General features: G+C 39.4%; 2 protein-coding genes across 4 annotated transcripts; both read left to right on the plus strand.

Moving 5' to 3' along the window:
• Positions 1–1918: 1918 nt before the first annotated feature.
• LOC131894283 (zinc finger protein 54-like) lies at positions 1919–12407 on the plus strand. Of its 2 annotated transcripts, XM_059244518.1 has the most exons (4): positions 1919–2012; positions 3414–3504; positions 5460–5586; positions 8215–12405. In XM_059244518.1, exons 2-4 carry the CDS (start codon positions 3496–3498, stop codon positions 9801–9803), a joined length of 1725 nt encoding a protein of 574 aa, XP_059100501.1. In that variant the 5' UTR covers positions 1919–2012; positions 3414–3495; the 3' UTR covers positions 9804–12405. The 2 variants fall into 2 exon arrangements, with proteins under 2 accessions (XP_059100501.1, XP_059100493.1); XM_059244510.1 differs by lacking the exons at positions 1919–2012; positions 3414–3504 and having other exon boundaries at positions 5271–5586; positions 8215–12407.
• Positions 12408–15733: 3326 nt separating this feature from the next.
• LOC131894296 (zinc finger protein 54-like) lies at positions 15734–26413 on the plus strand. Of its 2 annotated transcripts, XM_059244536.1 has the most exons (4): positions 15734–15813; positions 18124–18215; positions 22812–22938; positions 24593–26413. In XM_059244536.1, exons 2-4 carry the CDS (start codon positions 18186–18188, stop codon positions 26269–26271), a joined length of 1836 nt encoding a protein of 611 aa, XP_059100519.1. In that variant the 5' UTR covers positions 15734–15813; positions 18124–18185; the 3' UTR covers positions 26272–26413. The 2 variants fall into 2 exon arrangements, with proteins under 2 accessions (XP_059100519.1, XP_059100512.1); XM_059244529.1 differs by lacking the exons at positions 15734–15813; positions 18124–18215 and having other exon boundaries at positions 21897–22938.
• The last annotated feature ends 462 nt before the right edge of the window (positions 26414–26875 follow it).

The raw sequence follows: 26875 nt of genomic DNA on the forward strand, positions 1-26875 counted from the left end.
CGTGGGAGGGGTTGGAGGAGTGTCGTAAACGGAAGCTGGGACAAGCCTGAGCCGTGAGAAGTTGGGAGGAGCCAAAGTCGGTAGTGCTGAGTACCGATCCCTGTGGTTGCTCTGGGGCCTGCACGGTGGGAAACCGCGTGGTGCAGACCTGGGAGCGGAGGACCCGGCGGGGTGTCGCGGGGACCCGAAACTCCCCGGAGCCGCAGTCTCCGCGGGGCGGCCTGGGAAAGTCACCAGTCAGCAGCGCAGTGGCGGGAACCGCAGCCCGGCGGCCCTGGAACCTCCCAGGTCAGAGGAGCTGCGGGGCTGGGACACGGGAGGGGAGGGACCGGGGGTGCGAGCAGTTTCTCTGCGTTCATAAGGAAACCGGCTCCGAAATTCTGCTGTGGGTGTCTTTCCCTTGGTGTATTTTAGATTCTATGGAATAAGCCTGTTTTTTAAAATTCATCTTCTGATTGCCTGAATATTCTTGTAAAAATAATCTAATCGAACGTTTGAATTTATCTGTTGAGATTTGCAAACACGATTCTCTTTGCTATGGTGGAAACGACAAAGCTGTTGAAATTTTCAATCATCCATACTAACTTCCGTGTTGTACCGCTTCCCTATTCAAGAGAGTGGCGTATTTACCCGGAGACTTGGATTCGCCGAGAGCTTTTAGATAATAGTCATGAAAGGAACGCCTGCAAATTTCATTGAATCTGAAAGTACATTTTATTTTTTTTGCGAGTTCCACAGTTTACTTCTAAACATTAACTTTTAAAAGTAAACTTTTATCCACCATTAATTTTCCATCTGAGACATGTGCACACTGGAATGTAAATACAGCATTCTGAAAAGTGTCTTTGCCAGGCATGATGGCACAGACCTTTAATCCCAACACTCAGAAGGCAGAGGCAGGTGGACCACAGTCATTTGGAGGCTGGCAGGGGATACATAGTGACTTCAAGGACAGTCAGCACTACACAGAAAAACCTTGTTACAGGGGACAATAGGAAACAAAAAAGGAAATTGAAATGCATTGTAGTGTAGAATTATATTAGAAAGCACCTTCTGAAAACGATAACTCATCTATATCAGAAAAATCTCTACAATAGTCTTTTGTCTCCTTGATCCAAGAAAAGCATTCTGTCCATGGACACATGACCAAACTGTTATTTTTTTGGTTCTGTTGTTTGCTGTGTTTGAGACCTGAGCTCACAGTGTTGCTCTGTCTGGCCCAAACTCACCATGTAGACCAGGCTGGACTGGAAAACACAGAGTTCCACCCACCTGTTTCTGCCAAATGCTAGGATTAAATGTGTGCACCAACAGGATGACTCAAACTGTTGTTTTTTCTTTTGTGGTCTATTGACAGCCAGTGGTGTGACTGGGGACTTCTCCCGGGAGGTGTGGCCATGCCTGGACCTGCTCTGAGGGCTTTGTACACAGACTGGATCTGTCGGTGAGAACAGTTTGCCTGCAGTCTCCCTTGCTCCTCCTTGGGGTTTCTTGGCAAATTACTCTGCAAGTATATGAGCTTTGTGTGGATGAGTCGCATATCTCACAGAGTAAAGTGAAATCCTCAGAGGAAAAAAGAAAATTTCCACAAAATGTTCTCTCTTCTTTGTATGTGTCCCTTTGGGAGGTGTAAGGCTTCATCACTATTGGTCCATGATCAATTCAGAACCTCACTAGTGTATAATGTTCTCTTTCCAATCATTCACTACCATTTCTGCCCTTGAGTTTTGAATGAGCTGTAATTGGAAGTGGGGATTCAAGTTACAATAACTAAAAATGCTTTCTAATTGTTTTCAGTATTCTGACACTGCAGGACAGTTGGGGAATCATTTTATAATCCTATATTTAGTTTTTTCTTCATCTCCTGAGCACAGTCCTGTGGTAGAAATCCAGGTGCTTTCTGAACAATCTCTTTCCCATGTGCAGGGCTCACTGGTCACCATGACCTGCTCACCTGTGCTGCAGAACAAAGTGGCCTGGAAGGAGAGAGGAGACAGGAGCTAAGGATCCAGGTATGGTGGAGACATTGGTGAAGGAGTGGAAAGGGGATCAAGTGAATGTGGAAGTGGGACATGAAATCAGTTTTGCCACATTCTGTTTCACTAGAAATAATTCTGGAGACTTCCACTGAGAAAAATGTCCTCAGGATTATCCTATGTGGGCATGAGAAGGCTTTCTACAGAATAATTGATAATGGAGTCAAATACAATTTTATTTGACTATGCATGTCAGTGATGCTGTCCTTATTTATTCACATCATGGATCATGTTTTCATACCATTACTAAGTCATTTTCATTTATTTTATTTTAGTATTTTATGAAAATGAAGAAAATACTTTTATCTTTATTTATTGTTTTCAGAATTTTGGAGCTTTGGTATTCTAACATATTCTTTACCTTTTAGTGTTTTTGTCTGCGTTCCTGATAATAATGCTAACAAAGTCTTGAGAAGAATCAGGAAGTATATTTACAGCCTGCTACATTCCATCTATACTGTCTCTTATTGTTTGTTGGAAATTAGGAGAAATACTTAGAATGCGGCAAGGGCTTATGCTGGTATTGGCTGTGGGTTCTCCTCTAAGATCCATGCCTTTACTAGCCGCGGGGCAACAGGCTAGGTTTCCAGTACCAGGCATGACTTCCCTCTTGTTGGGAGAGTCTTAATCCAATTAGAAGCTGTTGGTTACCACCAAGGTCTGTGTGCCACTCTTGCACCCTTAGGGCTATCATGCAGTGCAGATTATTTTTGTGGTTCATGGGTGTCAATAGCTGGGTATCTGGAGTAGGATGTCAAATCCTTTGAGCATATACCAAGGAATGGAACAGCTGGGTCATGTGCTGAATTTAACTTGAGGGTTTGTTTATTTAATTGAGGATTCTCTATTTTGATTTCCAGTGTGGCTAGTTTTTTTGTTCATGGTGTTTTTATTTCCTATAATTTTGTTTTTATGTTCTTGCTGGTTGGATTATTGGTATTCTTCTGCCTTTTTGAGAAACAATGGTTTGCTGTTTTGCCCATTGATGATTACTCTTCAGTTCTGTATTTTTCTATTCCTCACATGAAAGTTATTATTCCCCATGTTTTCATGGATGATTCTTTGACTCTCCTGTATATGTTTTGCCTCTAATTTATTACCTGAGTACTGCTTTAGTGAAATCAATTGTGTTAATTGGTGACTATCTTAAATGCATTTATGTTTCCATCAATTTTAAGAGAGTAGTTTTCTTTGTGCTACAAGGTACTTTTCTCTTCAAGCTTCAAATGTTATTCCATGCTCTCCTATCTTTGGGATCATTGACTAGACACCTGGTAGAATTCTGTTGCTTGAGTCTTTTCATGTGGTTTGACATTGTTCTCTAACAGCTTTTAGTATTAATTTTAACTCTTCCATTTTGACCTCTTGGTTTGAAAGGGAAGCAACCATCTATTCATTGTTCCTGAAAGAGAAACTCAAAGCAGAGAAACAGTAAGAAACGATTGATTCTCCAGTAAACATGTCGCAGGTCAGTGGTCTTTTCCACTTTTTATCTAAATATGTTATGCTTTCATGTATTAAAAGCCTTGAATTTTCTGATTCTGATACTTTTTTAAATTTTATTATGAAAAATGGTGCAAACAGACAAACAACAAAATCACACACTGAAATTAAGCAGACCCAAAGACTATACAACTCGATGTACTTTTATGCAGTTAACATCATCATAGGGAACAGAAGCTCTGGAGCCTCACATGGGATTTTATATTTTCACAATGAAATATTTTGATTTACTTATCCACCACCTAAAACCCCAAAACCTTTGACAGAATTAGAAGAAAAGCACTTAGCTTTATATCCTTTTCATAACTGTTGTTCATTACCTGCATTCAGTCCCTGATATTTTAACCTTTCTTGTTCTCTTTACTCCATGTTATACTGTGCCCACATATACATTGTTTCCATATACATATATTATTGGGTAGATTTGTCATATGAGTGAAAATGTGGTATCTTCATTCTAAAAGTGTACAACCACACTTAATATTACACATTTTGGGTCCATCCATTTTCTTGCACATTTTCATTTTATTTTTCTTTTCAGCTGAATTGTACTCCATTTTATACAATTTTCATTATCCATTGATCTGTAGATAGATAATTACTTTGATTCCAGTACTTTTCCGTTGCTGATTAAAAAAGTAGTAAACATGAAGTATAAATGTCTCTGTAGTGGGGTGTGTCGTTCTCTGAGTATACGGCCAGGAGTGAAAGAGCTGGGTCATCTGTTACTTCTCTCTTCAATTTTTCAGTAATCTCCTGTTCCCACAATAGCTGTATTAATTTACACCCTTCCCTCTATCAACAGTGAATAAGGCTTCCTTTTTCTCCGTATCCCCTCAAACATTTGTCTTCAGGTTAGTTGATATCAGCCATTCTGCCTGGAATGAGGCAGTATTTCCAAGTAGTTTTAATTTGCATTTCCATGGTGGCCTTTTTTGGGATCCTGGATGCTTTTGCAAAATTTATTGGCTTTTTCATTTTCTTTCTTTGAAAATTGTCTATTTAATTCATTTGGCCATTTGCTGATTTGCAGTTTTATTTCCTTGGTATTTTATTAATTTAATTTTTGGTAAGTTGTTGCTATGAGCCTTATCAAAATGCCACTGGTATAGAGTCTCATAGATATACCTTAAGCATTTTTGATGTGTTTTTGTACTTCCCTCCATTTTTATTACTCTTCTGATGTAAAGTGAAATATTCTTCCAAACTTCTGAAATTGTTATTTGTCTCTGTTGGCTTATGCATATTCTTCAGGAAATCTTGGATTATATCAAATATTCTGATGCATGTTTTTCTATCTGTTTGTAGTGGCCCTATTCACATAAAATTAATTCCATTGACTACTTATGTTATATGTTAATGTTAAATTGACAGTATGTACTGCTGTTACAATCCCTTGCTATTGTGGAAAAAATCAAAACTCTTTGTTTATAAGATCAGTCATATATACTGTCTTCTATACCTACCCCTTTGCTGTTTAATGGTGTGGCACTGTACCTAGAGTTTAAACATCCCAACTGAGTCTGTTATAATAGAGTCATGTAAGGCCCAAGTACACACAGGATTGATTTGTGTCAGTCTTTTAGCATGATCTATAGGAACAGCATTTAAAGCACATTTCCTCATCATGAATTTTCCTTCTGAGACATGTCTGCTGTGATCCTGTGTAAGATAAACACAGAATCCATAACAGATAGACAAGCATGTCCAGACCTTAAATGTATTTCTTGTTTCATGTATACTGCTTGTAGGACTGTTGTTTCATTCTGTTTTCATAGAGTTAGAACATTCATGATAGAATGTGACTATTTGGAAATCATCTTTTTGAGTAATTATCTTTGCTCAGATATATTATGTCCCCTTATATCTAGGAAAAAACTTCCAGGTAACACATGGTCAAACCATACTTTTTTTTTTCAGAGTCTGTTGACATTTGGGGATGTAGCTGTGGACTTCCCCCAGGAGGAGTGGGAATGCCTGGACTCTGCTCAGAGGGCTTTGTATATTGATGTGATGTTGGAGAATTATAACAACCTGGTGTCTGTTGGTGAGAACATTTTGCTTGTAGAATTCCTAACCTATGTTTTGTTTCTTCTGACTTCATAAGATGTAAAATCTGTTAAGCTGTCCTGAAAAAACCAACAAGTGACAAGGCAAAGTTTAGAAGTAGGAAAGAACTTTTTCATGCTATTTAGTTTTCACTTTCCATTTTCCATGTCAGAGGTATCATCCATCCTTCATTTTGGTTCCAAAGATTCATCAATAAACTCAGTAGCATATAATATTTCCACTCATATCTTAAAGCTCTATGTCCATTATTGCAATTGATATGCTTTTACTTGTGAGAAAAATTCAAGATATACAAACTGAAAATACTAAATATACTGAGAAATTTGAGAAAAAATATCAATTGAGAAATTTTGCCTAAATTCCTCTGCTTTTTGTTTTCCTGTACTGAGTGCAGTACTGTCTTACACTTGTGTAATCTTTCTAAAAGTTCTAGCATGGGTCATGGGCTGCCTCAAAGAACATGTGGATTATGTATTGAAGGTAGGCATGATCACCTGCCAGGAAAGAATGAGATTGTCCTGGAATGTGGAGAGGAGAGAGTAGCCACAACTAGGGTGGGCTAGTGAATGATCAGGAAAACAGTGAAGGCTTCAAGTGAAAGAGAAAGCAAGAGCTGAGAATGGTTTTGTGATGTTCAATTCCAGTTGAAAGGATTCCTGATCATTTAACTTAGTGTAGTGTCCTGGCCCAGGATGTATCCTGTCCGTTGTAATAACTATTAGACGGCGTTATATCTTATTACACCTGAATTATGGTGACTTAATACTAGTACAAAAATGCAGGGTATTTTTTTACTATGCTGAAATCATATTGTAATAATTTTACAAAATTTTTGTCTAACATGAGTCCATGCAGTAGGATTATTCTGTAATTTCCTTCCTTGATTGCATATCTTCATATTAAATCCTTCATTTTCTTCCCAGTGGAGAATACAAAGATACCCTTCTGGGGAATAATCTGAGGAGTTACTATACAGAGTGGACTTGATTAAAAACCCTATGAGGAAAGTTAAGAAACACAGCAGTGTGTGGAGCTCAGACAGTGGAGGATAGAAATAAGCAATAACTGCCCATGACAGTCCTGCCTCAAACGATCTAGAGGCTCTGGTGTCTGGCAGAATAATGTCTTTGCATCCATTACTTTTGAATGATCTAGTCTGTTTTTCTAGAGAGAAAAATAAACCCTGTGATGCTTTTAATTAAGTCTTTAATCTTAATGGAATTGGGTCTGGCCAGTACTTCTCATTGCTAATCAATTAGTAAGTAAAAACACTGTGAACTATCACCAGGCAGGCTACCTGGAAAACAGGACCCCAAGAAAGACACAGGGATCGCCCAATGACAGAGAAATGGAATGAGATCTACATGAATAGCCTGGACATGAGTGAGGGTAGTGAAGGGCGAGGGTCGAGGGAAAGAGAGCTTGGGTGAGTGGGAGATCCCAGCTGGATCAACAACAGAGAGGGAGAACAAGGAATAGGAGACCATGGTAAATGAAGACCACATGAGAATAGGAAGAAACAAAGTGCTAGAGAGGCCCACAGAAATCCACAAAGATACCCCCACAACAGACTGCTGGCAATGGTCGAGAGACAGTCCGAATTGACCTACTCTGGTGATGGGATGGCCAAACATCCTAATTGTCGTGCTAGAAACCTCATCCAACTACTGAGGGATCTGGATGCAGAGATCCATGACTAGGCCCCAGGTGGATCTCTAGGAGTCCAATTAGTGAGAATGAGGAGGGTTTATATGAGAGAGAATTGTTGAGACCAAGGTCGGATAAAGCACAGAGACAAATAGCCAAACAAACGGAAACACATGAAATATGAACCAATGGCTGAGGGGTCACCAACTGGATCAGGCCCTCTGAGTGGGTGAGACAGTTGATTGGCCTGATCTGTTTGGGAGGCATCCAGGCAGTGGCACTGGGTCCTGTGCTCATTGCATGAGTTGGCTGTTTGAAACCTGGGGCCTATGCAGGGTCGCTTGGCTCGGCCTGGGAGGAGGGGACTGGACCTACCTGGACTGAGTCCACCAGGTTGATCTCAGTCTGTGGGGAAGGCTTTGCCCTGGAGGAGATTGGAATGTGTGGCGGGCTGGGGGGAAGGTGAGGGGGGCGGGAGGGGGGAGAACAAGGGAATCTGTGCCTGTATGTAGAACTTAATTGTATTGCAAAATAAAAATTAAAAAAAAAAAAAAAAAAACAAAAAAAAACCACTGTGAACTTTGGATTGGAATAAACGCCCCTTCATTAATTTCTGAGACGAAATATTTAAAGATACTGACATGTATTCTTAATATAATCAGTCAGTGAGCTGTACCTCAAAGCTAATTAATGATCCTCAATTATTTTTTCCATCCTTTTCCTAGTTAGTGATTTTTGATAAAGATATCTGCTATAAATCAATGACCTTTGAAGGCTGTCATGTTGTTTTTGTGAGAATCCATACAATTACATTGGATGGAAAATGTCAAGTACTGGGAACTCTAGTCTAAATAGTTGCAGGTTGACATATCTTAAGAGAGAACTTAGGGAGACAGTCATTTATCACATGCTTATTATTGGAACAAACCCTATTAATTTGAATTGTACTCATTTTCAGAGAACTATTGCAAATGTGATCCTGTCCATCAACATGTGAAGACTGAAAAGGAGTCTTGTCAGTGTAATGAGCTTGTCAAAGTGCTTCATGACCCCTCCACATGTGCACCTCATAAAACAGGTGAAACTACAGAAAACTCTAATAACTACACTTGCAGTAATCACAGGGATGCTTCTATTGACTCATCAAATTCAGATAGACATGAAAGTATGCACACTGGAGAAGAACCTTGCAAATCTAAAGACTGTGAGAAATCTTTAAATTTGTGTTCCAACATTACACAAAATCAGGGACTCTACACTGCAAAGAAAGAGCACAGGCAGCAAGAATATGATGACTATTTCAGCGCTGCATACAGTCTGTTGCAACAACCAATCTACATTGGAGAGACACCACACCGGTGTGAGAAATGCGGGAAATGCTTCAGTACTGCCTCATGCCTCACTGTACATGAAAGAATTCATACCGGAATTAAACCTTATAAGTGCAAAGTTTGTGAAAAATCCTTTACCCAGTGGTCAAGTCTTAAAACACATCAAAGACTTCATACTGGGGAGAAACCTTACAAATGCAAAGAATGTGGAAAGTCATTTCCACAGTTGTCAGCATTTCGTAGCCATCAAAAATTGCATACTGGAGAGAAACCTTACAAATGTAAGGAATGTGACAAATCCTTTGCCCACTATTCCAATTTTAGGAGACACCAGAAAATGCATACTGCTGGAAGACATTATAGTTGTCAGGAATGTGGCAAGGTCTTTCATCAGATTTCACACCTTAAAAGCCATTACAGACTCCATACTGGAGAGAAGCTTTACAAGTGCAGTGACTGTGACAGATCCTTTCCTCACTATTCATCATTGAGTAGGCATAGGAAAACTCATTCTCTAGAGAAGTTTCACAAATGCAAAGAATGTGGTAAGTCCTTTCTTGAATTATCACATCTTAAAATACATTACAGACTCCATACTGGTCAGAAGCCTTACAAATGTGAGGTATGTCACAAATTCTTTACCTTAAACTCAACTCTTAAAACACATCAGAAAATTCATACTGGGGAGAAACCTTACAAATGTGAGGAATGTGAGAAATCCTTTACCAAACACTCAGATCTTAGAAGACATCAGAGTGTTCACACTGGAGAGAAACCTTACAAATGTAAGGAATGTGACAAGTCTTATACTAGCTGCTCATATCTTAGAGCACATCAGAAAATTCATACTGGAGAGAAACTTCACAAATGCAAAGACTGTAATATATCCTATATCCATATTGCAAGTCTTAGGAGACATCAGAGAGTTCATACTGGAGAGAGACCTTACAGATGTAAGGAATGTGACAAATCCTTTACCAGTTGCTCAAATCTTAGAAGACATCAGAGTGTTCACACTGGGGAGAAACCTTACAAATGTATGGAATGTGACAAGTCCTTTACCCAGGACTCACATCTTAGAACACATCAAAGGGTTCATACTGGAGAGAGACCTTACAGATGTCAGGAATGTGATAAATCTTTTGCCCACTCTTCTGGTTTAAGGAGACATCAGAAAATCCATAATGGAGAGGAACCATACGAATGCAAAGACTGACACATCCCTTATCCCAATGTCTTTCTGTACATTGGAAATTATACTTCCTCAAATGCATTGAATTTGACAAGTCCTTTACATTTTTCTGAAGTTGCAGAGATAAAAGAAAATTCATCATTAAAGAAAACACTCTGATAAATTCTTACCTTTTATTCACCTTCAAAATCTTCATAGTAGAGTCACATCTCTTGTGTTACAAAATGATAGGCTCCTACATAGCTTCATGGTCATCTCATGAAGATGACCTTGGTTGATCTTTCAGCAGCCCCCTCTCTTCTCCATATGCATTACATATTTGAACCATTCTGCCCCCAGGATTCCCACTCTCTAATTTCATATCACCTATATTCTGCTATCCACCCCATCTTTTTCTCCCCACTAATTGTCTATTTCAGGATTCCTGGCTTCTGCATGTAGTCTTACTTGAACACACAAAACAAAGTTTGTAGCTTAGTCACATATGTGAGAGAACATGTGATGTTTGACTTTTGGGGTCTAGGTATTTGAACTGGTCATAATCATTTCTAGTTACCTACATGTACACCTAGATTTCACACTTCCATTTTAATTTACACCTAAACAATATGCTGCGTTACATAGATAAGTATCACATTATCATTTACTCATGTTTCAGTTTATGCACATCTATGTTGTTACCATTTCCTAGATACATTGAATAAAGCAGCAATGCACATGATGGGCAAATGCTCATTGGTAAAATGGCAAGTCTTTGAAGTTCATGCCCAGGAACAGTTATAGTGTATCAATTTCCTCTGAAATTAAATCCTTCCGTCTTGGAGGAATCTCCTTCAAACAAAGGGCATGAAAAGTGAGGTAAAGGAACAGGATGCTCTAAGGCAGTGGAATACAGGAACCCTTTAATACAGTTCCTCATGTTGTGGTGACCCCCCATCCATAAAATTATTATTTTGTTATTTCATAGTGGTAATTTTGCTACTGTTATGAATTGTAATGTAAGTATCTCATATGCAGGATACCTGATATGAGACCCCAAAGGGATTGTGACAAAGGGGTTGAGAGACGTTGCTCTAGGGGGAGGTGATACATTCAGTCCTGCAGAGAAGTTCTTTAAGCTCAGAAATGGGCGACTTAATAGCTTTGGGAAGTCACAGAAACTGGCAAGATTCACTAGGGCTCCCCAGCCTCAAGCATATATAATCAGTAAGGAGTGCTTGCACTGTCAGACTACTGAACTGCACAGAAGATGCTCAGACCATCCCTTAGGCAGACAGTTGTCAAGCTGCCTGGACCAGACCAGACAAGCTGCTTGGAGGAGGTAGTATCTCTGCCTGAGGTGCCAGCCCCCAGTAGCACAGGGCTCAGGGAAATCCACAGAATCGGCATGTACTAGACTTTTCTATTTAAGGGGGTTAGGGAAAAAGATACACACGCTTGATGTTTTCCTTCAGACTTTTTCTTTATTCTTCTTTTCCATTCTCTATTCTTTATTCTCCTGGTGATTTCCTTCTCTCGTTCTTGATGTTTTCCTTCTAACTCTCATTCTTGTTCTTATCCTTCTAACTCATTTTAACTCTCATTCTTGATGTTTTTCTTCTAACTAATTTAAATCTCATCTTGATGTTTTCCTTCTAGCCCATTTTAACTATATTTTCTTTCTTATAGCTTATATAACCCACAAAATCTTTCAGGCAATATAAAAATTATAATGCGGTTATATTCTGTTTTTCAAGTGAATGATTATAATGAATACAAAACAAACAGTAAAAAACAGCATGTTTTCCATATCCTTTACTTGCTTAAACATTTACATATTACAGGTGAAGAACAAATTTTCCCAAGAACCCATGTACATTCATAACCAAGCAACTTGTTATAGATTAACAGAGTGGGAAAGCAAAGTGTTCTTCTTAGGCCCTTTACTGGCAGGCTGCACTTTGCAGTTACAAAGAAAGGACCAATTACTTTGTTACTTATCTTGAAAGGCAATCTTATATGGAATCTTAAAGGAATCAGAAACTTAAACTTTTATATGTGAAAAAGAATCAGTCAGCTCTACTTTAACTCTTTAGATTGTATACCCACTCATGAATAGTTTTTTATATCAGAAGATTGAGGGCAAAAATGGGTGTAAAGAATTAATCATCACGTTTGGTCATCAACCAATTCAGCAAAAATGGTGCATCAGCTAGTAATAATTGGGCTCCTTTGTTCTTGTTCCCTGACCTTAAAGAGGGTTCCTCATTCAACTATGTGCTTTTCTAAAACTTTAGATTACCTTGAGTTTTTCACCTTAAAGCTATTTGAAAAAAAAAAAAATCTTAGTCTAAGTTATTTTCAAAGCTTTGTTTCAGCTGTGATGCACTCTGAAACCTGTGAACACATCTCCCAACATTAAGGTTAAAAGAATTCAAGCTAGCTGGGCTAACTGGGACTCACACAGAAGAGAGGCACAACAGTGGGCCCATGATCATGGAATCCACTGGTCTTACCATGTTCCCCACCATGCAGAAGCAGCTGGCCATATAGAAAGAAGGAATGGCTTTTTGAAGAAACAGTTACAGGGCCAATAAGGTGGCAGCAGCCTGGAGGGCGTGGCAGGGTTTTCCAGAAGGCAATAAATGCTTTCAATCAGTGTCCAATATGTCATATGGTTTCTCCTTTACCCAGGATCCAGGTGTCCCAGAAAACATGGGAAGAGAAAGTAAAAGATAGTTCCTCTTATTATCATTCCTAGCGACCTACTAGGGAAATTTTGCTTCCTGTTCCCTCAACTCTAAATTCAGCTGCTCTAAAAGTTTTGGTTTCATGTAATTTCAGTTCCTGCCAGGATCTGAAACAAACATCCCATTGATCTGGAAGCTCAGACCTCCCTCTGGTCACTTTTGGCTTCTAATGCCCTTAAACCAAGAAGCTAAGAAAGTAATAAACATGTTAGGAGGGGTGGTTGATACATATTACCATTGGAAAAATGTTTTCTTCAATTCATTTTGCTTTTTAACCTAATGAAATTGACCAGGGCCACATGTGAGATTGTGGGTTTGGACCTATGTGTTGGAGCTCAGCAGAGGACTACAGCTAAAGGCAGTGATTCTTTCACAATCCATCCATAGACAAAATTTGAGAGGTAAAGGGTGGGTCCTGTGAGCCTTTCCCTTTCCTAGACTGATTGTGGTCTAGTGTGAGGTCCATGCAGGTCAGTACAGCTGCTGTTGGTTACTGATTACAACAGCTGTGTGGAGTCTAGAGAATGGCATTCTTAGCCCTTCCTCCTCTTTCCCTTCTTATTACCTTCTTCCTCCTCTTCCTCAATGTTCCCAGAGCCATAGATGGGATGGTGTAACTGATGTTTTTATGCCTGGGACCACACACATTTCTTGTTTTCTACATTTGGGGCAGCCAATAGTCTGCATTCACCACTGCATTAAAATTCTTTCCTGTTTTATCTAAAAGGACCTTTAGCATAAGTCACAGAAGATAAACTTGTTCCCGAGTTAGTAAAACAACAAGACCACCATCAAGTAGTAAGAGCAGCACAGCGCGGGATGAACTCAGCCCTAGCCTGTTAGTAATGGGCTTATGAGTGACTTCACTTGTTTCTTTTAAAAATCCAAGCTCCTGAAAGGTCTCTCCCCAAGGCACAATTGCAGTATTTGGTTTTGGCTTGTCATGTTTGTGTTGGCGATGGGACTCTGGAATCTGAATTTAGCGGGTTATCTTTGGTGTTAGTATGTAGCCCCTGAGGCTGGTAGTCAAGTCGAGGTTTGGCTGCCTGTCTTTTATCTGAAGGGTTCAGACTCACTGTGGGGCTCAGAAACCGGGGTGCAGCGTCCTCCTAGATGCAGTTCTGGTCTAGGCTGGCAGCGAGCATGTGGGGAGGCTGTGCAGAGCGGGTCCAGGGCAGCCTGACAGCTGGAGCTGTGTAGAAAGCAGCCTGAGACTGGGAAGGACCGGTTCATTGAGGCGGGGACACTCACCCGGAAACGGAGGTTGGGAGGATGTAGCATATTGGCTTGTGTAGAAGAATGATGGAGAATGGGAGGGATTAGAGGCGTGATGTAAACGGAAGCTGGGACTAAATTTGTGTGAGCACTGTGAAGTTGAATTGTGGGCCAAAGCCAGAAGTGCCAACTACATTCTCTGTAGTTGATTCGGGTCCTGCACGGTGGGGAGTCCCGTGGTGCAGACCTGGGTGCGGAGGACCCGGCGGGGTGTCGCGGGGACCCGAAACCTCCCCGGAGCCGCAGTCTCCGCGCGGGGCGGCCTGGGAAAGTCACCAGTCAGCAGCGCAGTGGCGGGAACTGCAGCCCGGCGGCCCTGGAACCTCCCAGGTCAGAGGAGCTGCGGGGCTGGGACACGGGAGGGGAGGGACCGGGGGAGCGAGCAGTTTCTCTGCTCTTCATAAGGAAGCCGGCTCTGAAGTTCTGCTGTGGATTTCTTTCCCTCATCGGTAAATTTTCGATCATAATAACTGGAACAATCCTGGTTTTTTTCCTCCCCTTATCTTCTGATGCCAAAATATCCTAGTAATAATTGAGTAGGATATTTGAATTTATCTGTTGGTATTTGCAAACGCGGTTCTGTTTGCAATGGTGGAAACAACAAAGCTCTTGAAATTGACGTTCATCCATACTAACTCCCCAGTTATACCGCTTCCTTATTCAAAAGAGGGGCACTTTTACCTGGAGACTTGAATTTCCCATGAACTTTTAGATACTAATCATGAACGGAACGCCTGCAAATTTCATTGAATCTGAAAGTATATTTTTTTGCGAGTTTCTCAAGTATGGTTGTAAACATTAACCTTTAAAAGTTAAATTTTATCCACCATTAATTTTCCATCTGAGTCATATGCAATGTAAATACAGCATTCTGAAGTGTCTTTGCCAGGCCTGGCAGTACAGGCCTTTAATCCCAACACTCAGAAGGTGGATTGCAGTGATTTGGAGGCCAGCAAGGTCTACATAGTGAGTTCCAGAACAGCCAGGGCTATTTGGTGAGACCCTGTCTCAAAGAACAATAAATTAAAACAACAACTAGAAAAAAAAATACAAAGAAAAAAATAGACCATGAAATGCAAAATGTGTATTTTTTGTGCTGAGTTCTGAATGCTGCATCTTAGGGCCTGGAAAAGCACAGTATGCTGTCTTATGGTATCAGATCACAGTATTTTCAGTTAGTAAAGGTGTTATAAGCCAGGTGGTGGTGGCACACTCCATTCATTAATCCCACCATTGGGGAGGGAGAGACTGGTGGATCTTAGAGTTCCTTGCCAGCCTGGTCTACAGTGTGTGTTTAAGGATAGCCGAGGCTACACAGAGAAACCCTGTTTGGGAAAGAAAGAGAGAGAGAGAGAGAGAGAGGGAGAGGAAATTAAAAGGTATTGTGGCCTCTGCTGCCACCTGGGGCCATGGTGACATCCCATCCCCTGCTGTTTCCAAGGACATGTCTGGATCCCGGGTCCTACCACTGCCTTGGTCTGTACTGATGTCCCCGGCCCATTTTTTCACCAAAGGCCACATGGATGTCCCAGGCATAGGTTTCCTCAAGGCTGGCTTCTTGGCCAATTGTGCTGCAAGTGTGTGACCTGTATGTGAATGAGTCTCACTTCTCGCAGAGAATAGTGAAATCCTCAGATGAAAAAAGAAAATTTTCAAGAAATTTTCTCCCTTTGTGTCCCTTTGGGAGGTGTAAGGCTTCATCATTATTGGTCCGTGATCAATTCAGAACCTCACTAGGGTATAATACTCTGTTCAGTACCATTGCTGCCCCTGAGTTTTGACTGAGCTGTGATTGGAAGTGGGGATTCAAGTTACAATAACTAAAAATGCTTTCTAATTGTTTTCAGTTCTGATCCTGCAGGACAGTTGGGGAATCATTTTATAATCCTGTATTTAGCCTGTGTTAGAAATCCAGGTGCTTTCTGAACAATCTTTTTCTCATATGCAGGGCTCACTGATCACCCAGACCTGCTCAGCTGTGCAGCAGAACCAAGTGACCTCGAAGGAGTGAGGATACACTAAGGATGCAGGTATCATGTAGACATTGGTGAAGGAGTGGAAAGGGGATCAAGTGAATGTGGAAGTGGGACATGAAATCAGTTTTCCCACATTCTGTTTCACTAGAGATAATTCCGGAGACTTCCACTGAGGAGAAAATTCTCAGGATTATCCTAATGTAGGCATGAGAAGATTTCTACAGAATAATTGATAACAGAGTCAAATAAAATTTTATTTGACTATGCATGTGAGTGATGCTTATTCATTCACATCATGGATCATGTTTTCATACCGTTATTGAGTCATTTTCACTTCTTTGTTTTAATATATTGTAAAATGATGAAAATTAATACCTCTAGGTTTATTTATTGTTTTCAGAATTTTTGAGCTTTGGTATTCTAGTACATTCTCTACCTTTTAGTTTTTTTTTGTCTCCGTCCCTGAAAATCATGCCAACAGTGCTTTGATGAAGAATCAGGAAGTACATATACAGACTGTTAAACTGTGTCTACACTGTCTTCCTATTGATATCTGCTATTGTCTGTTGGGAATTAGTGTAAATATTTAGAATGTAATTAAGGGTTATGCTTGTTTAGTAAAGTACTGGTTGTAGGCTCTCTTCCAAGATCCATGCCTTTACTAGCCCTAGGGAAACTGGCTAGGTTTTCAGTACCAGACATGTTTTGCCTCTTGTTGAGAGGGTCTTAATCCATATATAAGCTGTTCATTACCGCCAAGGTCTGTGTGCCACTCTTGCACCCTTAGGGCTATCATGCAGTGCAGATTATTGTTGTGGTTCATGGGTGTCAATAGCTGGGTTGGACTGTTGACTGGCTCCCTCCTTTGGAAGGTGAAATGTTGTATTCTGGTACCATGAAAGCTAGTCCTCAGGAAGGAGGGTCTAAGGTCATATCCATCTGGAATTTTTTGGGTTCTGTCTGAAGGGCATGGCTTATTCAACAACAAGGACTCACCTTCTATGTCTGGGAGGCAGAAAAGGGCAACAGTACTAGTGTATAATGATTTGGAAGTCTCTTGGACAGCTGTGACCAGTTACTTCAAAGCAAACTTCTCTTGCCTGGTGTTGCTGATTTTGTTAGATAATCTGTGGCTCTTGTGAGGAGCATCATCAGCCCAGATGAGAAATTTTTATTTATACTCTAACTGTATTTGCATGCCCACACTTATATGTATTTTAGGCATATTTGGTAGATGGATAATAGTATGATTCCTTAGATGGTTTCAGACATCCCTTCTCCATAATTAAAATCCCTCCCTTTCTTTTCCATTTCTCCCTTCAGATCACATGTTCCCTACTACTCTCCATTACTCTCTATTACTCCCCCACATCCCATAGTGCTCTCTTTTTACTTTTCTGGTTACTCTAGTTACTCCAGGTTATGTACTCACATCTGAAGATTTGGAATTAAGAACTTCCTATGAGAGAGATCATGCTATGTCTGTCTTTCTGGGTCTGGGTTATCTCACTCAATATGATCTTTTGTAAGTCCATCCATTTACCTGCAAAGCTCGTGAATTCAACTTTCTTTACAGCTGAATAGTATTCCACAGTGTATATGTACTACACTTTTACTGTCCGTTTGACAGTTGAAAGACATTAAGGTTGTTTCCCTTTTGTAGCTGTTGGGAAAAGAGCAGCAATGAACATGGGTGAGCAAGTATCTGGAGTAGGATGTCAAATCCTTTGAGCATATACCAAGGGATGGAACAGCTGGGTCATGTGCTGAATTTATTTAACTTGAGGGTTTGTTTATTTAATTGAGGATTCTCTATTTTGATTTCCAGTGTGGCTAGTTTTTTTTTGTTCATGGTGTTTTCATTTCCTATGATTTTGTTTTTTATGTTTTTGCTGGTTGGATTATTGGTGTTCTTCTGTTTTCTTTTTAAGAAACAGTGGTTTGCTGTCTTGCCCATTGATGATTACTCTCCAGTTCTCCTGTATTTCTCTATTCTTCACATGAAATTTATTATTTCCCATGTTCTCATGGATGATTCTCTGACGCTCCTATATATGTTTTGCCTCTAATTTATTACCCGAGTGCTGCTTTAGTGAAATCAATTGTGTTAACTGGTGACTATCTTGAAATGCACTTATGTTCCCATCAATTTTAAGAGAGTAGTTTACTTTGTGCTACAGGATACTTGATGGTGATTTTCTCTTCAAGCCTCAAATGTCTTTCCATGCTCTTCTGTCTTTGGGATCATTGATCTGACATGTGATAGAATTCTGTTGGTTGGGTTTTTCCATGTGGTTTGACATTGTTCTCTAACAGCTTTCAGTGTTAATATTAACTTTTCCTTCTTGACCCCTGATTTGAAAGGGAAGCAAGTCATCTATTCATTGTTCCTGAAAGAGAAACTCAAAGAAGAGAATCAGTAAGAAATGGCTGATTCCCCAGTAAACATGTCGCAGGTCAGTGGTGCTTTCCACTCTTTATCTAAATCTGTTATACTTTCATGTATTAAAAGCCTTGAATTTTCTGATTCTGACAATTTTAAAAATTTTATTATGAAAAATGATGCAAATAGATAAACAACAAAATCACATGCTGAAATTAAGCAGACCCAACGACTATGCAACTCGGTGTCCTTTTATACAGTTAGAGTTGTCATAGGCAACAGAAGCTCTAGAGCCTCACAGGGGATTTTATATTTTCACAATTGAATATATTTTGACTTACTTATCAACCACCAAAATTAGACAGAATTAGAAGGAAAAAAGCAATTAGCATTACATCCTTTTTCATAACTGTTGTTCATTACCTGCATTCAGTCCCTGATAATTTAACCTTCTTCTTCTCTTTCCTCCATTGTTTCCATATACTTATATTATTGGCTAGATTCTTCATATAAGTGAAAATGGGATTTCTTCTTTCTGACACTGTTTGATCTCTTTAATATTACACATTCTGAGTCCATCCATTTTCCTGCAGTTTTTATTACATTTTTCTCTTCAGCTGAATAATATTCTATTTTATACAATTTTCATTATCCATTCATATATTTAGTAGATAATTAACTTGATCCCCGTACTTTTCCTAAGGTAAATTAAGCAGCAGTAAACATGGGGTATAAATAGCTCTGTAGTGGGCTGTGTTGTTCTCTGGGTACATGACCATGTGTTCAAGAGCTGGGTCATCTGTAAGTTCTCTCTTCAATTTTTTCAGTAATCTCCAAACTGATTCCACAATGGCTGATTAGTTTGCACCCTCCCCTCCTTCAACAGTGAATAAGGCTTCCTTTCTCTCTCTATCCCCTTGAACAGTTGTTGTCAGGTCAGTTGATGACAGCCATCCAGCCTTGCTTGGGTGAGGCAGTATTTCAAAGTAGTTTTTAATTTGCATTTCCATGATTTCCTTCTTGGGATCCTGAAGACTTTATTGAATGTTTATTGGACATTTATGTTTCTCTCTTCACAAAGTGTCTACTCCGTTCATTTGCCCATTTGTTAATTTGTAGTTTTATTTTTTTGTAATTTAATTTCCTTCATTTTTTTCTAAATTCTAGATATGACCCCCTATCCAAAGTGTCGCTAGTACAGATTTTCTCTCATTCTGTGGGGTGTCTGTGTGCTCTGCTGACAGTTTCTCTTGATACTTGGGTTAGTTCCTGTGCTGGTAGTGTTCTTTCTAATCAATAAGTCCTTGCCCATCCCAATATCCTCATGGGTATTCCCTATGTTTTCCAGGTTTCTGTGTTCCTGGTTTTAAGTAAGGCTTTTGATCTATTTTGAATGGATTTTGTACAAGGTGAAAAATAAAAATCTAATTTCATTCTCCTGCTAGATCCGGTTTGGCCAGCACCATTTGTTGAAGAGGCCATGTTTTTGTAATGTATCTTTTTGTCTCCTTTGTCAAATATTAAGTAGGCATAGAGTTATGGTTTTCTTTCTGGGTCCTCTATCATCATTTTTGATATAGTTCTGTCATCCTTCTTTCTGATTTTATGATCATACTAGGCTGTATTTATAACTACAAATTTATAATATAATTCCATAAATCCACACTTATATCACTTTTCTCCATTTTCCTCCTTCCCAGATTATCCCTCCCACCCCCCAGGGCAAATATCTCACATGAACTTATGACCTTTAATTTTGAAAATATTTCCACTTTGACACATGAACAAATGTATGTTGATGCCCATTATCTGTAGAGAATGGACTATATCCTTATATACTGTTGAGTAAGGGTCCATGTGTCATGGAGGCTCCATTTGTGGGATCTGTCCCATTTCCTTGAATCATGCTCATAAAAATGCATATTGAAACACATAGATAAGTTTCCACAACATTTTTGAAATGTGTGGAATTAAAAAAGACTTGTATCTTGGTTCTTAATGCTAAATAATACTTAGGTCCTAATACTAAACTGTAGCGTGCTGAACATGGCTGTCACATGTGGCGTGATCCTACCGTGAAATTGATGTTCTTGAGTGTAGATTCAGACTGTAGTCTACTTGTATTTCTCTTTGGTGTTTCATATCACAGTAGTGATGATGTGTCCATGTGTTTGTTGACACCTGATACCTGTTTCTCTCAGGAGAATAGCTGCTCACATCACTCACTTGGTTAGGGGGCTCAATGGTAACTTCCCGAAGTAGAAATATCATTATTTTTCCTTTGTCTTTTTTTCCCCCCAAACAGCATCCTCTGTGCTTTTGGACTCATTATGTAGCATTATGTGGAATGCATCAGTAAAAATGTCTTGAGGCCATGGACAGATTGATGTGCATAAGCCATCACATATGTTGCAGAAAGAACATTCCTCATGATTGCCTTCCTCTAGTCAGTTCCTGAGAGAGTCATGGCTCTACTCCCCTGTGCTGAGGCTCCAGTGTTTTAAAGTAGAGATTTGAGGAATGGGCTCTGACCTGCAGGTTTGCATTTCTGTCCTTTATTCATGGCTCAGACAGAATATGTCACCACTTTGCGCTTTCATGGGAATAACAAGAGAATCATAAACACTACTAACGTAAAATCTGCTAGACAATACAGTATAAGTACTGAAAAAGAACACATCAATGACTACAAAATTCACACACAGTATTTCAGATTTTCTCCTGAGCCATCCTTCTGTGCTCTATTATATTTGCAAAGCACTGGAAGTATCTATAATTTGCAGAATTTAATATATTCGTTCATTTACTCACAGGAAATGTATGTCGGTTTGTTAATCTCAATGTCAAGAATAAGACCATTATCCCAATTTGAGCCAAATTTGAAGCAAGCTTGATTTTTTATTGGGGTGCACCCAAGAGCTGGCCAGCAACTGCCTCCTAAGTCAGGTTAAAGAGAGCAGCACCAAATCCACCTCTTAGTCCCTTTTAAGGAGTAAAAATCATGAGAAGTTTACAGAAGGGAGACAATGGGGCAATAAGGAAATAAAAGAAATCTTTAAAAAGCATCATATGGTCACCATGTGATTAGGGAGGGGTAAGGGAGGTTTAGGGAATTCTCAGAAGTATATCAAGGTTATGGGTTGGGGAAGGTCAGGTTCCAGGAAACAGAGCAACTCAACTCTCACAGTAAATAAAAACTTAATTTTAAAAATACGGCACAATGGCTCCTGCCTTCAAAATGGAGTCAAGCAGGTCCCCCAACTTCTGAATGCATCCACAGTTTCTACTATTATGATATGGTGCGCAGGAGGCCTCTGCAGGTTGGGCCAAGGTGCCTCGGTGGATGAGGGAGACACCTTGCAGAGGAGGGCTGCGGCATGGAGTGGTGGAATGTTACTGTCACCATGCAGACATGGCATCCATGTGGAAAACTTTATTGGGGGAAGAGAGAAGGGAATGGAGGGAAGAAGAAAGAGAAGGGAGGGAGAGAGAGTGGAGGTGCATACCTCACGGGAATAGAAAGCAAGGGAAAGCAAGGGAGCCAGGCGGTGGTGGCGCACGCCTTTCATCTGTGAGTTCGAGGCCAGGCTGGTCTACAGAGCGAGATCCAGGACAGGTACCAAAACTACACAGAGAAACCCTGTCTTGAAAGAGAGAGAGAGAGAGAGAGAGAGAGAGAGAGAGAGAGAGAGAGAGAGAGAGAGAGAGAGAAAGGAGGAGGAGGAGGAGGAGGAGGAGGAGGAGTTTTCTCTTAAAGTGGGCTCTACTTAAGATGACATTAGGACGCTGGGTGGGCCAGGGTATTATCTGCTTATTGGCCAGAATTCCAGGAAGTGGTTCTGAATGCTATCATCTACACTTGCATATACGTGCTTACCTATACTTAAACATTATTTTATGTATTTTTAACTTCCTTCAATTTTTATTACTCTTTGTGAGTAAAGTGAAATATTCTTCAAACTTCTAAAATTGCCTATATTGACTTAGGCATATGCTTTGGAAAATTTTAGATTGTATCAAATGTGACTGATTTGGATTTTTTTATCTGCCTCACAGTGGCCCACATATTCTTATACAATTAGTTCCTTAGAGTACCTGATCTTATATGTTAATGTTAAAATTGACAGTATGCAGTGCTGTTAGTATCCTTTTTACTGTGGGGAAAAAAAGCAAATCTCTTTGTCTATAAAGTCAATCATGAATTCCATCTTCCATACCTAACCCTCTGCTGTTTAATGGTGTGGCATTGGACCTAGACTTTAAACATCCCAACTGAACCTTTTAGAATAGATTCATGTAAGACCCAAGTACAAACAGAATTGATTTGTGTGAGTGTTTTACCGTGATCTACAGCTACAGCATTTAAAGCACATTTCCTCATCATAAATTTTCCTTCTGAGACATGTCTGCTGTGGTCTTGTGTAACATAAACAGCATCCATAATAGATAACCGTATCCAGACCTTAAATGTATTTCTTCTTCCTTCCTGTATACTGCTTGTAAGACTGTTGTTTCATCCTGTTTTCATGGAGTTAGAACATTCATGATAGAATATGACTATGTTAGAAATAATCTTTTTTAGTAATTATCTTCACTCACATTCCATCTCTTTATGTCCAGGAAAGCACTTCCAGGTTGTACATGGTCAAACCATATACTTTTGTTTCAGGGTCTGTTGACATTCGGGGATGTAGCTGTGGACTTCCCCCAGGAGGAGTGGGAATGCCTGGACTCTGCTCAGAGGGCTTTGTACATTGATGTGATGTTGGAAAATTACAGCAACCTGGTCTCTGTGGGTGAGAACATTTTGCTTGTAGAATTCCTAACTGATCCTTTGTATGTACTGACTTCATAGGTTGTAAACTCTCTGGTAAGCTATCCTTGAAGTCACAGGAGACTGGGAAATTTTGATAGTAGAAGGGAACCTTTTTGTGGTATTTAGTTTTTTCTTTCCATTTTCCATCTTCAAGGTGTCATGTACCCTTCATTTAGGTTCCAAGATGCATTCACGAACTCAGTAGCATATAATATTTCCACCACTATCTTAAAGCTCCATGTCCATCATTGCATTTTACATTGTTTTAATTGTGGGAAAAATGTGAGATGTGCAAACTGACAACACCCCCTAAATATGCTGTAGATGCTGACAGGAAATAGCAATAGGAAATCATTAATTCCTCTACTTTCTGTTCTCTTCATGTACTGAGCCCAGTACTGTGTTAGACATCTATATTCTTTCTAAAAAATTCTAGCATGGGTCGTGGGCTACCTCACAGAACATATGCATTATTATATGCAAGGTTGGCTTGGTCACCGGTTCAGAGAAAATGAGATTGCCCTGGAATGTGGAGAGGAGAGAGGAGCCGCAACCAGGGTGGGCTAGCGAATAAGCAGGACAGCAGTGAAGGGATCAAGTGAAAGAGAAAGCAAGAGATGAGAATGCTCTGACTATATTCAATTCTACTTAAAAAGATTTCTTATCACTTAACTTAGTATAGTGTCCTGGCCCCAGGGTGCATCCTATCTGTTGTAATAACTGTTAGAAGGTATTGTGTCATATTGCACCTGAGTTATGGTGACATAATATTAATACAAAATGCAGTTTTATTTGACTATGCTGACATTAGATTGGAATAATTTTACAAATTGTTAGCCTCATGTGAACCCACAAAGTAAGATTATTCTGTAATTGCCTTTCTTGTATGCATATCTTCATATTATATCCTTCATTTTCTTCCCAGTGAAGGATACTAAAACACCCTTCTGGGAAATAATCTCAGAAGTCAGTGTACAGAGTGGACTTGAGAATAACCCTATGAGGAATGTTAAGAAACGCAGCAGTGTGTGGAGCGCAGACACTGGAGGATAGAAATCAGCAATAGGTGCCCATGACAGTCCTGCCTCATATGATCTAGAGCCTCTGATGTCTGCCAGAATTCTGTCTTTGTATCCATTATGTATGAAGAATCTAATGCCTTGTTTTAGAAAATAAAATAAACCCTTTGATGCTTTTAATAAGCCTTTAATCTTAAATGGAATTGGGCCATTTATTTAGTAAGTACAAATACTGTGAATCTGGGATTGGGTTAAATTCTTCTTATTCAATTTCACAGAAAAATATTTTAAAATATTGACATGTATTATAAATATAATCACTCAGTGATCTCTATCCCAAAGCTAATTACTGACCCTCAATTATTTTTCCCATGTTTTTCTAAGTTAGATGTTTTCAATAAAGATGAGATATCTATTATAAATCACTGACCTTGAAGGCTGTCATGCTATTTTTGTGAGAATCCATATAATTACAGTGAATGAAAAATGTCAACTACTGGCAGCTCTAATCTAAAAAGTTCCAGGTTCACTTAAAAGAGAACTTAGTGAGACAGTCATTTATCATATATTTATTATTGGAACAAACCTATTAATCTGAATTATACTCATTTTCAGAGAACTATTGCAAATGTGATCCTGTCCATCAACACGTAACTAATGAAAAGGAGTATTCTCAATATAATAAACTTGACAAAGTGCTTGATGACCCCTCTACAAGTACACTTTATAAAACAGGTGAAACTACAGAAAACTCTAATAACTACAGGTGCAGTAACCACAGGGATGCCTCCATTGACTCATCAAACCCAGACAGACATGAAAGCATGCACACTGGAAAAGAAACTTGCAAATCTAAAGATTGTGAGAAATCTTTAAATTTGTGTGCCAACCTTACTCAAGATCAGAGACTCTATACTACAAAGAAAGAGCACAGGCAGCGAGAATATGATGACTATTTCAGTGCTGCATACAGACTTTTGCAACAACCAATCTATATTGGAGAAACACCGTACCAATGTGGGAAATGTGAGAAATGCTTCAGTACTGCCTCAAGCCTTACTGTACATGAGAGAATTCATACTGGAAAAAAACCCTACAAGTGCAACTTTTGTGACAAATCATTTAACCAGTGTGCAAATCTAAAAACACATCAGAGACTTCATACTGGAGAGAAACCTTACAAATGTAAAGAATGTGGAAAGTCATTTCCACAGTTATCAGCACTTAAAAGCCATCAAAAAATGCATACTGGAGAGAAACCTTACAAATGTAAGGAATGTGACAAATTGTTTGCCCACTGTTCTAGTTTCAGGAGACATCAGAAAATCCATACTGATGAGGAACGTTATAGCTGTGAAGAATGTGGCAAGGTCTTTCATCAGATTTCACACCTTAAAAGCCATTACAGACTCCATACTGGAGAGAAGCCTTACAAATGCAATGACTGTGACAGATCCTTTCCCCACTATTCATCATTGAGTAGGCATCAGAAAACTCATTCTCTAGAGAATTTTCACAAATGCAAAGAATGTGGTAAGCCCTTTCTTGAATTATCACATCTTAAAAGACATTACAGGATCCACACTGGTGAGAAGCCTTACAAATGTGAGGTATGTGACAGATCCTTTACTGTGAATTCAACTCTTAGAACACACCAGAAAATTCATACTGGGGAGAAACCTCACAAATGTGAGGTATGTGACAAATCTTTTACCAAGTACTCACATCTTAAAAGACATCAGAGTATTCACACTGGAGAGAGACCTTACAGATGTAAGGAATGTGACAGATCTTTTACTGAGTTCTCAACTCTTAGAGAACATCAGAAAATTCATACTGGAGAGAAACCCTACAAATGTGGAGAATGTGACAAATCCTTCATCCAACGGTCAAATCTTAGAATACATCAGAGAGTTCATACTGGAGAGAGACCTTATGTATGTAAGGAATGTAACAAATCTTTTACTAAGTGTTCAACTCTTCAAGCACATCAGAAAATTCATACTGGAGAGAAACCTTACAAATGTATGGAATGCAACAAATCTTTTACCCAGGACTCACATCTTAGAACACATCGCAGAGTTCATACTGGAGAGAGACCTTACAGTTGTAAGGAATGTGGCAAATCTTTTACTAGGCGCTCATATGTTAAAGCACATCAGAAAATTCATACTGGAGAGAAACCATACAAATGCAAAGACTGTGGCTTTTCCTTTATCCAGATGTCGAATCTTAGAAGACATCAAAAAATTCATACTGAAGAGAAAAATACTGTTGTAAATAATGTGACATAGCATTTTCTGGTGTTCTCTGTTTACAAATCACAACAGTATACAAAATAGAAATAGATAAGAAAATTTTGAAAGTCTTTAATGAAGGTTTACATTTAAAACAATATCCTAGAGTGTATATTAAAATAAAACTCTACAAATGTAAGAGTGGGACAAGCTTTTTATTTCTTATTGTGTATGCGTGCTTTGCCTGCAAATATGTCTGTGCACTACATGTATGCCTGGTGCATGCAGAGGACAGAAGGGTTCGTTGGATCTCCTGAAGCTGGCATTCTAAGTAGTTGTGAGCTGCTGTGTATGTCTTGGGAATTTAAACCCCATCCTCTGGAAGAGCTCTTAACGACTAAGCCATGTCTCCAGCCCATGTGAAAAGCTGTAATAAAAACATTTATCTTGTTCCACATCCAAAAATTTATAATAGTGCCAGGCAAGGTGATATACCTCTTTAATTCCAACACTCAAGAGGCAGAGGCAAGAAGATCTCTGTGAGTTGGAGGACATCATCACCATCTACATACTGAGTTACAAGACAGCCAGGACTACATAAATCCTGTCTCAAAAAAAAAAAAAAAAAAGTTATGATAAAGTAACAAAGCACATGACAAAG

The sequence above is a fragment of the Peromyscus eremicus genome, chromosome 1, assembly GCF_949786415.1.
Source record: "Peromyscus eremicus chromosome 1, PerEre_H2_v1, whole genome shotgun sequence".
Taxonomy (NCBI): Eukaryota; Metazoa; Chordata; class Mammalia; order Rodentia; family Cricetidae; genus Peromyscus; species Peromyscus eremicus.

What these genes read in the sequence shown, in the direction of transcription:
- LOC131894283 (XM_059244510.1), top strand. Translation starts at nt 5,274, where the DNA reads ATGTATACTGCTTGTAGGACTGTTGTTTCATTCTGTTTTCATAGAGTT. An exon ending in TAACAACCTGGTGTCTGTTG is followed by an intron (nt 5,587 to 8,214) that starts GTGAGAACATTT and finishes ACTCATTTTCAG; the next exon opens with AGAACTATTGCAAATGTGAT.
- LOC131894296 (XM_059244529.1), top strand. Translation starts at nt 22,755, where the DNA reads ATGTCCAGGAAAGCACTTCCAGGTTGTACATGGTCAAACCATATACTT. An exon ending in CAGCAACCTGGTCTCTGTGG is followed by an intron (nt 22,939 to 24,592) that starts GTGAGAACATTT and finishes ACTCATTTTCAG; the next exon opens with AGAACTATTGCAAATGTGAT.